This window comes from Lepus europaeus, chromosome 8, assembly GCF_033115175.1.
Source record: "Lepus europaeus isolate LE1 chromosome 8, mLepTim1.pri, whole genome shotgun sequence".
NCBI lineage: Eukaryota > Metazoa > Chordata > Mammalia > Lagomorpha > Leporidae > Lepus > Lepus europaeus.
Window position 1 is genome coordinate 11,089,347 of NC_084834.1, and position 14,575 is coordinate 11,103,921.

The 14,575-nt window shown below is 45.4% G+C and overlaps 1 protein-coding gene across 2 annotated transcripts in view; it reads right to left on the reverse strand.

Annotated features, from left to right (window-relative positions):
• The window catches only part of LOC133765832 (probable ATP-dependent RNA helicase DDX60), a 74,286-nt gene that overhangs the window by 1,675 nt on the left and 58,036 nt on the right, over nucleotides 1-14,575 (reverse strand). For both annotated transcript variants that reach the window (XM_062199370.1, XM_062199371.1), the window contains 4 exons: nucleotides 13,336-13,457; nucleotides 8,130-8,277; nucleotides 4,200-4,342; nucleotides 1,979-2,130 (listed from right to left, as the gene is read on the reverse strand). In XM_062199370.1, the coding sequence (XP_062055354.1) occupies nucleotides 1,979-2,130; nucleotides 4,200-4,342; nucleotides 8,130-8,277; nucleotides 13,336-13,457 (565 nt within the window). The remainder of the gene's footprint in view (nucleotides 1-1,978; nucleotides 2,131-4,199; nucleotides 4,343-8,129; nucleotides 8,278-13,335; nucleotides 13,458-14,575) is intronic.

Here is a 14,575-nt window from a genome sequence, read left to right on the forward strand (position 1 = left end):
GTGTAGGCTTATCTCACACTTTCCCTGAGCAAACCTTCTGCCTTAGGCTTGTACATGTTGTTGTCCTTGTCATCATGGTCGTCGTCATGTTTTAATTCCCCCAGCACACACTGCTTTAGTATGCTCTTTATTCTCAAAGAAACTTTCTTCCAGCTTTTCCTCGTCGGTTGTCAATACTCCATTATGATGTCTCAACAGAACAAAAAGGCAGAGGAAGGCAGAATGCGTTCTCTCTCGGCCTGACTGCCTGAGACGCTGATCCGCTCTTGAGCTAGAACCTGAACTATCAGTGTTCATGGTTCTCAGGCTTTGGGACTCAAGCTAGAATTTATAGCACTGACTTCCCTGGGTCTCTGGCTTACAGGTGGAAGACTGTGGGTCTTCGTAGTCTCCATAATCATTTGAGCCAACTCCTTAAATAAAAAATTATATGATAGATGGATGATAGATACAAAGAGACATGATAGACAGATACTCTTTCTCTGGAGAACGTTAACACAGGGGATAATTTTAACACCATGGTACAAATGACATGCAAGTGTATGAACACATGCTCAGCATTGTTAGTATGTAGGAAAATTTAGATCAGAACCATGAGAAACCCCTTGATGCCTACCACCATGGTTATAATAAAGGGGAAAAAATGAAATAACAAGCATGGTAGATGGTGGAGAAATTTAAATCCTTGTACATTGCTGGTGTAGTATTTATTTTCATGGAACCTGGTTTGCTTTTGTGGAAAACAATTTTCAGTCTCTCAAAATGGTACACATTGAGTTAGCATATGACTCAGCAATTCTTTTTTTTTTTTTTTTTTTGGACAGGCAGAGTGGATAGTGAGAGAGAGAGACAGAGAGAAAGGTAATATGACTCAGCAATTCTATTCCTACATACAGATCCAAAAGAATTGAGAACAGGAACTCAAAGCAATACGTGTGCATGCATGTTCATAGCACCAGTGTTCACAATTGCCAAAAGGTGGAAACAACCCAAATGTTCAACTACATAAAAGAATTGTGTATGTACATACAAGGACACTTCAAGAAGTCTGTGCAAAAATAAAACAAAGTGATACGCATCTGGCACAGCAGCGAAAATGCTGCCTGGGATGGTCTCATCCCAGCTCAGAGTGCCTGGGTTCGAGTTCTGGCTGATTCCTGATTCCTGTTGTCTGCTGATGTGCACCCTGGGAGGCACCGGTAATGGCTCAAGTTACTGGGTCCCTGCCACCCACATGAGAGACCTGGACTAAGTTCCCTGCCATGGCCATATTTGGCATTTGAGGAGTACATCAGTGAATGAAAGATCCCCCTCTGTCTCTTCTCTCTGCCTCTCAAATAAAAGACAAATATAAAGTGTTCGGGGAAAAAAAAATGAAATAAAACAAAACGTTTACTTTCATTCAAAAAATATTTTGAAATCCAGGCAGGCATTCTTTTCATAATATGCATTTGCCAAGAACATTTGGAAGACCCCTCCCTACAACGGACCAAAGTACTGAAACCTGCACCAGCATGGGCACTGGAGTATTACAGCGAAAGAAGCCAGACACACAAGGTTACATAGCCACGCGATTCCCTTCATAGTAAACACCCAGACCAAGGCAAACCCACGGAGCCAGAGGGCAGACTGGCAGTGTCAGAGAGAGGACAGGAACTATTCCTCGGAGGTCAGGGACTGTCCCTTGGAGTATGAACACGTTTTGTCACTAGATAGCAGCAGTGCTTGCACAATGCTGTGAGTATACCTAAAGCACTACTCACTTAAGAATGGTTAATTTTATATCATGTGGACTTCATCCTAGGGAAAAAAAAAAACTTGTAATTGTTCAAAACAAACTGCCTCTTCATTACCCTTCTTAAACACTGCATCTTAAAATTAATGCCACAGAAACCATAGCAATGCATCAGCCCCCTTAACCTCCATTACACAAACACACAGACGTATCTGGAGGATGTTAAAGTAGGAGCAGTCATACCAGTTGTCTGAAGCCAGTGTGGACAGGGAACCATGCTTGTAGAAGTCCAGTGCATAGGCATTCAAAAAATACTTCCGGCCACTTTGATCCCATTTGTTCAAGCAAAGGAGAGGAATATTGCTTACATCCACATTGAGTGTGCGTAATATAGCCTGAGGGTACACAGAGGCCTCAGGTTACTCACATTTTTCTCTTAAAGTGAGCTTTAATCTATTATAAAATTTGGTCACCATGGTTCATTGTAAGTAGCTAATTAAAACAATAACCCAGGAGGCAGCATTGTACAGCAGGTTAAGTCTCACCTGCAATGAGGCTTACCACATTGAAGTGCTTTTTCTAGACCACCTGCTCTGCTTCCCATCCAGATCCCTGCTGATGTGCCCTGGGAAAGCAGTGGAGGATGGCCCAAGTGCTTGGGGCCCTGCAACCACATGGGAGACACAGAAGAGAGTCCTGGCTCCTGGCTATTGACTGGCCCATCCCCAGCTTCTGTGGCCTTTTGGAGAATAAGCCAGCATCTCTCACCCCACCCCACTGTCACTCTGCCTTACAGATAAATAAATAAATCATTAAAAATAAAACAATTACTCAATACATGTTTAGTACTAGTATCAGACATGTAAACAGTGTACCAAATTTCCCAAAACTATAATATGACTGGCCAGATAAAATAAGCACTTAAAATATCAAAACTGTTTTTGAAAGCATGGAAATGATGGCTCCAATTTATTTAGAATTAATTTTACATGGTCAGGCCTTTGTTGTGGTATAGCAGGTTGGGCCACTGCTTTCAGTGCCTGCATCCAATATGGGCACCTGTTCGCGGTCCAGTTGCTCCACTTCCAAACCAGCTCCCTGCTAGAGTGCCTGGGAAGGTGGTGGAGGATAGTCCAAGTGCTTGGGCCCCTGCACGCACATGGGAGACCTGGGAAAGGCTCTGGGCTCCTGGCTTTGGCCTGGCCCAGCCCCAGCGATTTCGGCCATTTGGGGAGTAATCAGCAAATGGGAGATCTCTCTCTCTGCCTCTCTCTCTCTCTCTCTCTCTCTCTCTCTCTTTCTCTTTCTCTCTTTCTGTAACTCTGCCTTTCTATAAGTAAAAGAATTTACATGGCCACTTTTAACAACTTCAGAAACATATTACAAATATTTCTTAGATTAATTCTCCCTGAAGAAAATATTTCTGAATGTCCAAATTTTATCTTGGCAACAACACACAGTGATAGTGTTGTTCTTCCCCTCACTCCACAATATCTGTTCTTATACTGCTTTCCAGGACACAATGACCATGGCAAGTGACACAGTCCCAGTCATCAGGGCTCATTTCCTGTCAACTTGCTACCTGAATAAACTGTCCAGGGACAGCCCGGACTGGGAATCTGATCACGCCACAAACAGGAGAGGCCGTGACCTCTTTGGCTCATGATGAACCATTCACATCTCCATGCTGCACCACACACCACTCTATGCGTTGACATCAAAAAAATAAAAAAAGAAGAAGAAGAAGAAGAAACAAAACACGTTGCCCTTGAATGACTAACAGCAGGATCTAATTCCAGTGTGCACTCTGGACTTAACACCCAGAGACGGCTCCCGAGACTGCACTGCTAGCAGGTGACATGGACGGCACAGGTCTCCTTGGTTCACACCTGGAGTAGCAGGGGCTTATGAGGCAGTGCATACAGCTGCTGTGGTCTGGATATGGCTTTGGATGTTGCATGTCCCCGAAAGGCCCCCGTGGTAGAAGCTTGTTCCCTAAGGTGGTGGCATTAGGAGGAGGTGAAACCTTTAGGAGGTGGGGCTGAGTGGCAGGCCTTCAGGTGATGCTGGTTGTTCCAAACACCTGAGCTCGGGCCCAGGCTCTCTGCTTCCTGGCTCACCACGTGATCTTTCCTGCACACACAGTACAGAACCTCACCAGGGTCTGCACCAGGGTCCCCAGACTTGAACCTCCAAAACTGTGAGCTAAACACACTTTTTTCCTTAACAGAATGAGTTGCCTCTGGTATTTCACTGTAGTATCGAAAAGCTGACTAATGCCATGGTGACTGAGAAACCTTCCTGTTTTCCTGGTGTTTTTTATTTTAAAAGTATTTTCCCACTCCACTGGGAAGCCTCACTATTCAGACATGAGACACTGACCTAGTGTTCTAATCAGATAAAGGCTATTTCTCATCGATGAATAAACAGAATGAAAGAAATTGTCACAACAAAACGGACTTACGTCATTTGTCACGTGAACACCAAACAAATCCTGATCCGTGATATTGGACAGGCAAGCAAATGGGGAGACAGCAGATCTGCTCTCAGTCCCAGGCATCAGATGAGAGACCAGCTCAGAGTCTTCACACTCTGTACCAGAAAAGTCTAGGAAGAAGCAAATGGAAAACGAAACATAAACCATTTGAAACTAATCAAACTCATTTATACGATTATTACCAGAAAAATTATTGGAGGTTTTTTTTTTTTTTTAAGCAAACACTCTGGGGATTGTATTGCTGGATCACCACTGTGAAGACTTTCTTCTCCCTAAACCAAGCTCATTTTAGCATCTGCTAGTGGCTCTACCACTCAGTGGTCCCACGTGGCAGCTCCGTGCATCCACCCACTGGGAACTTATGTGGACACCGTTTACTAAGGGGGATGCAGGTGCTTCATCGAGCCCTATTGGATCCAAGGACCTGAGCTCAAAAACCGGGGTCACCTACCTACCCTCTACAACGGCTTCATGTTCAGATTCCTCTCAAGATGCAGGGGAGTGTTACAGCTGCAAAGTTTCGCATAATGGAGTTAAAGCTGGCTTCGCCACCTACTTTCCTGTGTTAACTCTACTGTGCATACACCCGCAGATGGCAAGGAAGTCCCACTTCCCTCACCAGGAGGCAAAAGTGGAGAGGGACACTTCCGGTCCCTGTGATGCTCACCCATCTCACCGCAGGCCTGAACAGTGGATCTGGTAGAGGAAGATACTCAACGTCCAATCAAATCATTCTCTCTCTCTCCACCATCCCCATGTCTTCCTTCCGTGCTTCTAGTGTGCTGATTTCTTGGATCCCATGTGTCCTGCTCTCCCTCTGTGAATGATTCGCTCTCTTCTGTTTCTCTCTTCCTCTTTCTGCTCCTCCCTTTAGCCATTTCTTCCTCTTTTTAAAAGCTTTCTTTTTATTTTATTTGAAAGGTGGACAGATAGACATGAATCTTCCATCTACTGAGTCACACCCCAAATGCCTGTAACAGTTGGCACGGGGCCACATCAAAGCCAGGAGCCTGGAGCTGCATCAGGTCTCCCTCGTGGGTGGCGGGGATCCAAGTGCTTGAGCCATCATCTGCTGCCTCCCAGGGTATGCATTAGCAGGAAGCTGGATAGGAAGTGGAGTAGCTGGGACTTGAACCAGGCACTGTGTCCCAAACAGTGACTTTATGACTGCTCCAAAAGCCCACCCCATCCTCTGTTCCCTTTCCCTCACAGCTTTCTCTGTACTCTGTGTTCCTGTCTCTCTCCTTCTGTCTTTATATCCACGTATTTATCTATTTACACCTCCATTTCCATCTGTCTGTCTGTCTGACAATCTTCCTGTGTTTGTTTCTCATCTCTTTCTCTCTCCGATTGTCTCTACATCGCTTTTGTCTCTTTTTCTTTACTTTTTAACACACACTTCTCTGTGTCTTCCCCCATCAGTCTGTCTGTGCCTTTCTTTTATCTTTCTGTATTTCAGGTCCATGTTATCACTAGGGAGATAGATTCTACTGTCTTCTCTGTCCATCTAAAAGAGACAGGTACTGTAGTTCTACCTGGGGGACAGGCAAATGTTCTTCTACTCAGGGCTTTGCTTTATTTCACTGAACGTGAAAATCACGTTCTCTTGCTCAGTCTCATCCCTAGGACTCCCACATTAATTGCTCATTCGATCCCAAGGTCAGGAGGGGACTATGAATACCAAGGCTTAATGCCTGGCCCTTCAGCGTCCACAATTAAATGTACAACTTGGATTTATTTTTTCTATAAAGAATAATCCTTTAATGTTTAACATTTATGATCATCTTGATGTAGGCAGGGAAGTAGCAAGAGCAGAGAGGAACTGAGGTCTGCCAACCCCAGCCCTTGTGACAATCTGGCCCACACTTATCAAACCGCCTGCCCCTGCACCACTCAAATCCCCTTTCCATGCACAGCTTCCCACCCCTTCTGTGTAGCGGAGGAATGCAGGTTCTGCAGTGTTGCAACTTAGAACCAGTGCCAGCTAGAAATACTCAATATGGCTGCAGGCTGTGCCCCCATGATGATCTTCAGCTCAACACAGGGTCACTAATATTACCATGGGTGACACTCCTGTTCCCATCACACACCTGACAGCATGACACTTCTGATTTCAAGGGCAAGGAAGTGGGTAGTACTCCAAACTCCACGAATTTGAATGTTTGATTAAGGCCCACAGCCCCTATGCCTCCAAATGGTATAAAAAGACAGCCCCTAAGCCATGTTGATTACAACTCTGCTGGCTTTGCCTGCACTCCTTCCTGTATGCTTTCACTTCTCACGTAAATAAATCTTGCTTGTCTGTTGGCCTCTACCTACGTCTCTTCCTTGAATTCCCTCCTGTGATGGGGCGAGAACCTGGACCAAGCCAATCCTGCGGCCACACAGCAACCTGAGGAAGGGGTTGCACAGTCTGACTGTATCAAATGCCTCTGACTTGTACATCTTAAAGAAGTTAATGTATGCCACATGAATTTCACCTCAACAACAATAGCAAAAAAAAAAAAAATGTTGCCTGTTACTTGTCACTCTCTTATTCACATGGCTCTTCTTGGAAGTTCTATTAGCTTCCTAACGCTGATGTAAGAAACTGACACCACCTTTGTGGCGTAACATAAGCCAAATCTGTCAGAAGGCTGAAATTGGTGTCATTGGGCTAAAGCAGTCATAGCAGGGCTCTCTACTTTTTCTTTTTGGGGGTCCTGGGAGGGCTCCTAGAGCTGTCTCTCTCGTTCCCCCCACCTTCAGAGCCAGCTGGTCGGTTAACCCTTCCCATGTCACTTCCCTCTCACTCTGATGCTCCTGCCTCCCTCTTCAACTTCATCAGGGCCAGCCAGACAGTCTGCCTGTCTCCCCAAGCCAAGAGCAGCAGATCAGACGATGTGATTCGATCTGCAGGCTTCATCCTCCCTTTGCCACAAAACATTCAGGCTCCTCAGATGAGGATCTGCACATCCAGGGAGGTGGGGAAGGGTCTCACCCTGCCAACCCCAGAAGTTATCCCAGAGGAAAAGGAGGCCACTGCCCCATCACACCCCTCCAATTCTAGATGACAGCCATGGCTCAGAACCACTGGGTTCTTTTCCATGAACCTAACCCATGACTGGTGAACTTCTCATCCCCTGGCTGAAAAGGCCAACATGGTTGCCTTGTCCCTCACAAGCCTTCCATATTCCAATATAATCATGGATCCTGAAATAGGAAGAAGCCAAAGCAGCCCGCCAGAACCACGGTTTTCTCCTTGTTTCTACGGGAAGTGACTGAAAACAGAATCCTGCCACATTCCCACATCTTCTCAGCTCTCTCTGTCTTCTCTGCTAAGGACACTGAGTGCATAATCTGCTTCCACAACCTTTATTTGGCACAGAGTCATTATTTTTCTTTATATTTTTGTCATTTTCTTTCTTGTGCAGTTTTGTCCTTTCCTGAATCAGATGGGCGATGCCTTATCTCCCTCGCCGCCTACTTTGTACTGAGGGAGTCACAACACACTGATGGCTCTTAAGAAATATGCCAACATGCCTCTTCTCATGGTGAACTAAGTGGAGAGTGTCAATATCCACTAAAGGACAAATAATAATATCAATAGGTAAAGAAATATTCTATAATAAATTCAGACCACGCAATGAGGTGCTTCTTCATGATTATGCAAAAAAAAATAGAACTATTTTAAGCATTTAGTGTCCAATGAAATCTACAGTGACTTACCTAATTCCAGACAATAAAAGATTTTTATCAGGGTAAAATTTCCACAGCATAAACTGAAGGATTTTTAGGGGGTTTGTTTTTTTGTATATTCTCTTTGCAATAGTACGCCTTTATCTTCCAAACTTTCGTTTTACCTCAGCGTAGTTAGATATGTTTCACTTTATGGGCCTTCTATCCTGTTCCTCTTACCTATTTCTGAAAGAGGGAGTCGGTATTCCTGGCTCCCATCAGCCAGCTTAGAAACGGTCAGGAGGAAGGAACCAAAGTTCTTCCGAACCCTGGCATTGTACTGCTTCACTGCGGCAGCGAAGTCCTCTGGAAGAGGGCGGAGGAACACCTGTGAACAAGGAGACAGATGGGTCTGACCGCTCCAACCAGGAGCAGAGGATGGCCAAGTCTGGGAGACACGGGGCCAAAATCCTCTTAGGGACAGCGGATTAAGCTGCTGCCTGGGATATCCTCACCCCATATCAGCTTGCTGCCAGTGCCTCCTGGGAGGCAGCCGATGACGGCACAAGTACTTGGACCTCTGCCAGCTATGTGAGAGGCTGGGATTGAGGCTCTTGGTCCAGCCCCTATTGTTGTGGGCATTTGGAGAATGAACCAGCAAATGGAAGAATTTTCATCCGTGTGTGCGCTCTCCCCGCACCCCCTCCACTTGCTCTCTGCTTTGCAAGTAGATGAAATAAAAACATATTTAAAATGCATATTTTAAAAATATAGATGGAAATGTACTTCTAAATATAAACTCTTCTACTCATGGACACACAAATACATAAACTAAAGTCAAAACTAATGTGTAATCCTACCATTCAGGGAAATAGCTTATAAAGATTTTAGTGATTAGAATCACCTTCTAACTAGGGTGCAGTACTCAGCTTAACAATAGAATGTTCGTACTCAGCATTGTATTTGGTGCATTTTCCCATGTCATAGATTTCATTTAAAAAGATGAATTTTAGGGGTCAGCATTGCAAGCAGATAAAGCCACCACCTGCAATGCTGGCATCCCATATGGGCACCAGCTCATGTCCCAGCTGCTCCACTTCCAATGCAGGCCCCTGTTTATGTGCCAGGAAAGGCAGTGGAAGATGTCCCTTGGACCCCTGGACCCACCTGCAAGATCTGGATAGAGTTCCAGGCTCCTGGCTTTTGCCTGGTGCAGCTCTAGCTGCTGCAGTTATTTGGGAAGCCAAGCAGCAAATGTTGGTTGGTGTGTGTGTGTGTGTGTGCGTAACTCTGCCTTTCAAATAAATCAATAAATTTTTTAAATGAGGGGGTGAGCCAGCGCCGTGGCTCACTAGGCTAATCCTCCACCTGTGGCACCAGCACCCCGGGTTCTAGTCCCGGTTGGGGCGCCAGATTCTGTCCCAGTTGCTCCTCTTCCAAGCCAGCTCTCTGCTGTGGCCCGGGAGTGCAGTGAAAGATGGCCCAAGTGCTTGGGCCCTGCACCCGCATGGGAGACCAGGAAGAAGCACCTGGCTCCTGGCTTCAGATCAGCGCAGCGCGCCAGCTATAGCAGCCATTTGGGGACTGAACCAATGGAAAAGGAAGACCTTTCTCTCTCTCTCTATGTCTAGCTCTGCCTGTCAAAAAAAAAAAAAATGAGGGGGTGAGTCCAGTGCTGTGTCGTAGCAGGTGAAGCTGCCACCTGCAGCGCTGACAGCCCACATGAGTGCTGGTTCCAGTGCCAGCTCCTGGCTTCAGAATGGCCAAGCTCCAGCCGTTGCGGTCATTTGGGGAGTGAACCAATGGATGAAGATCTCTCTGCCTCTCTGTAACTCTGCTTTTCAAATAAACAAATCTTTAAAAGGGGGGAAGGGCAGAAGTCTGCACACGTGTACACACACACACACCATGTGTACACAAAGGCAGAGACCCGAAGGCTGCTTCTGCAAGTCATGGAGCACCAAAAATCAACAGCAACACCAGAAGCTAGAAGAGAGGTCTGGACCAGAGTCTCCCTCGAGGCCCTCAGCAAGGACCGCCTCTGCCATGCTTCTGCATCTCCAGGGCTGTGAGACAATGCATTTTTTTTTTGACAGGCAATGTTTGACAGTGAGAGAGAGACAGAGAAAGGTCTTCCTTCCGTTGGTTCCCCCCTCAAACAGCTGCTACAGCCAGCACACTGTGCCTATCCGAAGCCAGGAACCAGGTGCTTCCTCCTGGTCTCCCATGTGGGTGCAGGGCCCAAGCACCTGGGCCATCCTCCACTGCACTCCTGGGCCATAGCAGACAGCTGGCCTGGAACAGGGGCAGCCAGGACAGAATCTGGCGCCCCAACCAGGACTAGAACCTGGGGTGCCGGCACCGCAGGCAGGGAATTAGCCTAGTGAGCCACGGTGCTGGCTGAGACAATGCATTTCTGCTATGTAAGCTACCTGGTTTGTACCACTTCATTAGAACAGCTTTAAGAAACTAATCCTTGGTCATCGCGTATTTCTACTGAGAACTTCAAAAACTAAAAAAAAAAAAAAAATTTAGAAGAACATATAAGACTTGTCCATTCCTATGGGGTACAGCATACTGTTTCATCACATGTAAGCAGATCAATGAGGTAATTAGCCTTTCCATTTCCTTTTTTTTTTTTTTTTGGACAGGCAGAGTGGACAGTGAGAGAGAGAGAGACAGAGAAAAAGGTCTTCCTTTTGCCGTTGGGTCACCCTCCAATGGCCGCCGTGGCCAGCGTGCTGCGGCCGGCGCACCGTGCTGATCCGAAGGCAGGAACCAGGTGCTTCTCCTGGTCTCCCATGGGGTGCAGAGCCCAAGGACTTGGGCCATCCTCCACTGCACTCCCTGGCCACAGCAGAGAGCTGGCCTGGAAGAGGGGCAACCGGGACAGAATCCAGCGCCCCGACCAGGACTAGAACCCGGTGTGCCGGCGCCGCAAGGCGGAGGATTAGCCTATTGAGCCACAGCGCCGGCCACATTTCCTTACCTTAAAAAAAAAAGATTTCTTTATTTGAAAGTCAGAATACAGAGGGAGAGAGAGATCCTCCATCCACTGGTTCACTCCCTAAATGGCTGCAATGGCCAAGGCTGAGCCAGGAGCTTCATCAAGTCTCTCATGTGGGTTGCAGGGACTCAAGCACTTGGGCAATCTTCCACTGTTTTCCCAACACCTTTAGCAGCGAGCTAGATTGGAAGTGGAGCAGCTGGGACACAAACTAGTGCACACATGGGACGCCAGCATTGCCGGCGGAGCGTTTACCCACTATGCCACAGCACCGACCCCTCCTTACCTTTTCCTTATATTTGCAGCCTGCCAGCTCCTCTCTCCCAACACTGCAGAACTCTGGGCACAGAACAGCTCCATCCGAATCCCACACTAAGAGACATGACCAGCCTCTAACAAGGCTTCTAGCAGCCTGAGGCTGGGTCTCTAAGTGATTCTAGCCCTGCAACCCTCACTTAAAGTGATAGTGGCCAGCAGCAATTTCCTATTTGTTCCAGCCAATGCATAGCTGGTAAGAGGCACCCAACCTCCCTTTTCTGGAACATTTACTAGAAAGTGCATACAATGTTAACTATGAGAAACTTCAAAAAGTTCATGGAAAATGCAATTAAAAGATAAGCTTATTTTGGTGTAAAACAGTCTTGGAATTTATGTAAAGTTTTCCTTTTTAAAAATCACTTTCTCTTGCAATTGTTGTGTTTTAAATTTTTATTTACTTATTTGAGAGACAGAGAAATGGAGAGACAGAGAGCTCCCATCTGCTGGTTTGTGTCCCAAATGCCAATAACCATCAGGGCTGGGAAGCAGGCAGGTGATCCAGGCCTCCCACATAGGTGGCAGGGACCAAAGTACTCGAGTGTCACCTACCGTCTCCCAAAGTGCATATTAACAGAGAGCTGGAGCTGTCGCCAGGCATTGATCCAGGTATTCCAACATGAAACATGGGCGTCTTAACTGGCAGCCTGAACCACTCAGTCAAATGCCCGCCTTAATAGTGTTTTTAAAGGATCTATGAGATCAGTGTAACTTTTCATTGCGATCTTTGCCACATTTTCAGATGAGCCATAGCATTTTATTAATTTCTACCTTTAATTATAGCTGAGATTATTTTACATTTTGTTTTCTTTGTAACTTTAGTATTGGGCAAGTTATATATTTCAATAGATTATTTTGGCAAATTATAAACATTTTTCTGTTGATTTTCTCGGCTTTTTACGTAGCCAGAGATTTTACCTGTAAATAACAATTACAAAAATAAGAGCCGACATTACTGAGTGTTTTTACATGCCAAGCATTGTTTTAAGCATTTTGCATGTATTTTTAAAGATTGATTGATTGATTGATTGATTTGAAAGGCAGAGCAACAGAGAAAGGGGAAGAGACAGAGAGAGAGAGAGAGAAAGAAAGAGAGAGACAGAGATCTTCCATCTGCTGGTTCACTCCCCAAATGGCCACAACAGCCAGGTCTAGGCCAGGGCAAAACCAGGAGCCAGGGCCTCCATTGTGGTCTCTCCCATGTAGGTGGCAGGGACCCAAGTATTTATGTCACCTTCCACTGCCTTCCTAGGCACATTAGCAAGAAGTTGGATCAGAAGCAGAGGAGCTGAGACTCAAAGCAGCACTTGATAGGGGATTCCTGCATTGCAAGTGGTGGCTTAACCTGCTGAGCCACAATGCTGGCCCCACTTTGCAGGTATTCACTCATTTAATCCTCATGGCAACTCTTCGAAGTGGGTGCTATTCCAATTGCCAGTTTTCAGATAAGAAAACAGATCTGGTACAGAAATGTGCCATCAGTTTGGTGGCAGAGCTGGGCGGGTGACCCAGCACGTTACTCTAACACACGCTGTAGTATTTCATTGTTCACCTTGCCCACCTTTGCATCGGATAAAAATCATCTGATTTTCCTTTCTTTCCATTTGGCAATGATTAGAATTCCCAGAACACTATTTCCAGATAGGTGGTAAATTGATCATTCTTATCTTCTTCTTTTAAATATTAATGTTACCATGGCCATTATTTTGCCCTTGCAGTTAGTGTTTGAAATCACATTTGATATAATAAGAAATTAAGTGACTAGCTGGCTATTCATCTCTGTTAGGAATAAGGTCCATTCATCCACAATCACTACACTATGACACTTCAGAAAGTTCATGGAGACTGTAATTAAAAGGTAAGTTTGACTGCAAAGCAAACTGACATCTACTCATACAAGGGCTCTTTAAAAAGTTCACAGAGAATGCATATTAGTAAAAAACAAAGCATTCAAATACAACAATCTGCACTCAAGCATCCCAAGGACTAACTGGAGCATGAAGAAGTACTCTAGTGAATGATGGCAAAATTTTGTTACTGGGAAAATGCTGCTGCACTTTATTATTAGTAAAGCAGAAAGAGGTTACATCAAAGTACAAGTATTGCAGTATTTTATTTTCTTACCATTGAATGAGAAAACAGCTTCTTAAACTTCTTCGCACAGGGAGGAAGATATCTCTTTCCAAAAAGATGCGCTAAAACCACCACCAAGGTTTCCATCACATCTTCAGAAAATGTCTTTTTGCCTGTATTTTTTTATTTAAAAAAAAAAGTTTAATTTTTCAAAACCTTAGAGAACAAATGTAATGTGTAAGACACAGCTGAAAACTTACTTCCTATGAGTTTGGTGACTTTTTTTTTTAACAAATTACACCAGCATTTCACAATATTGCAGGCTAACTGATGGCACCTTGCTACAAAACGCTTTGCATCCTTCTATCCACTCTTACCTGTAGAAGCTTGGTGGTCAGTGAGCGATGGTTGCCCCTCGCTCTGTAACTGCCCTGGGATTCCCTCACTGGCTCCAAGTCTTCCCTTTGCTCCTCTGTCTCCATTCTACTCATTTTTTCTACCTTGGTGCAACCCCTGCCAAGGAACAAAGGCCCGAAGCTGCTTGCTAAACTCCTCGTCTGCCCTTCCAGGACCTGTGTGACGTGAACCTGTGCCCACTCTCTCTTTGGTGCACGTTACAGAAAGAACTCGCACCTGTTCCTCTTGACAGGCCTTTGCTGCTAATATTGTTTTTTTCCCTGGAATATTTATTCCCCATATTTTCTTATGCCCAAACCCTCACAATATACTAGGGACTAAATCACCTAGAGGGAAAGCCTATGTGAAATTCCAGATATTTGATCTGCTCCAGCATTTTGCAGAGGGCCATGGTCCCACTGGGAGCATGATGGATGAGGGAGCTGAATGACAGGCACTCATGAGAGACTACGAAACAGGCTACAAGTGCCTTGCAGTGTCAGAGAAATGCCGTGCAGACTGAGGCTTTCAAACTTGATTTCTATACATTGTTAGCATCATGTGAAAATTGTTCCCAGCTTTCAAATTGCTTTAGCATTCTGAGACCCTCTACGCAATATTTATATCATAAGTAAAATTCGTGACTCTTTCTTGAAAAAAAAAAACAGGTTCATATGGATCACGTGATTATGTGATTATGATTTGATTTATTAGTAGTGTTAAGATATATACTATCATGGGGCCAGCACTGTGGCATAGTGGGTTAACACCCTGGCCTGAAGTGCTGGCATCCCATATGGGCACCAGTTCGAGTCCTGGCTGCTCCTCTTCCAATCCAACTCTGCTATGGCCTGGGAAAGCAGAAGATGACCCAGGTGCTTCGGCCCCTGCACCC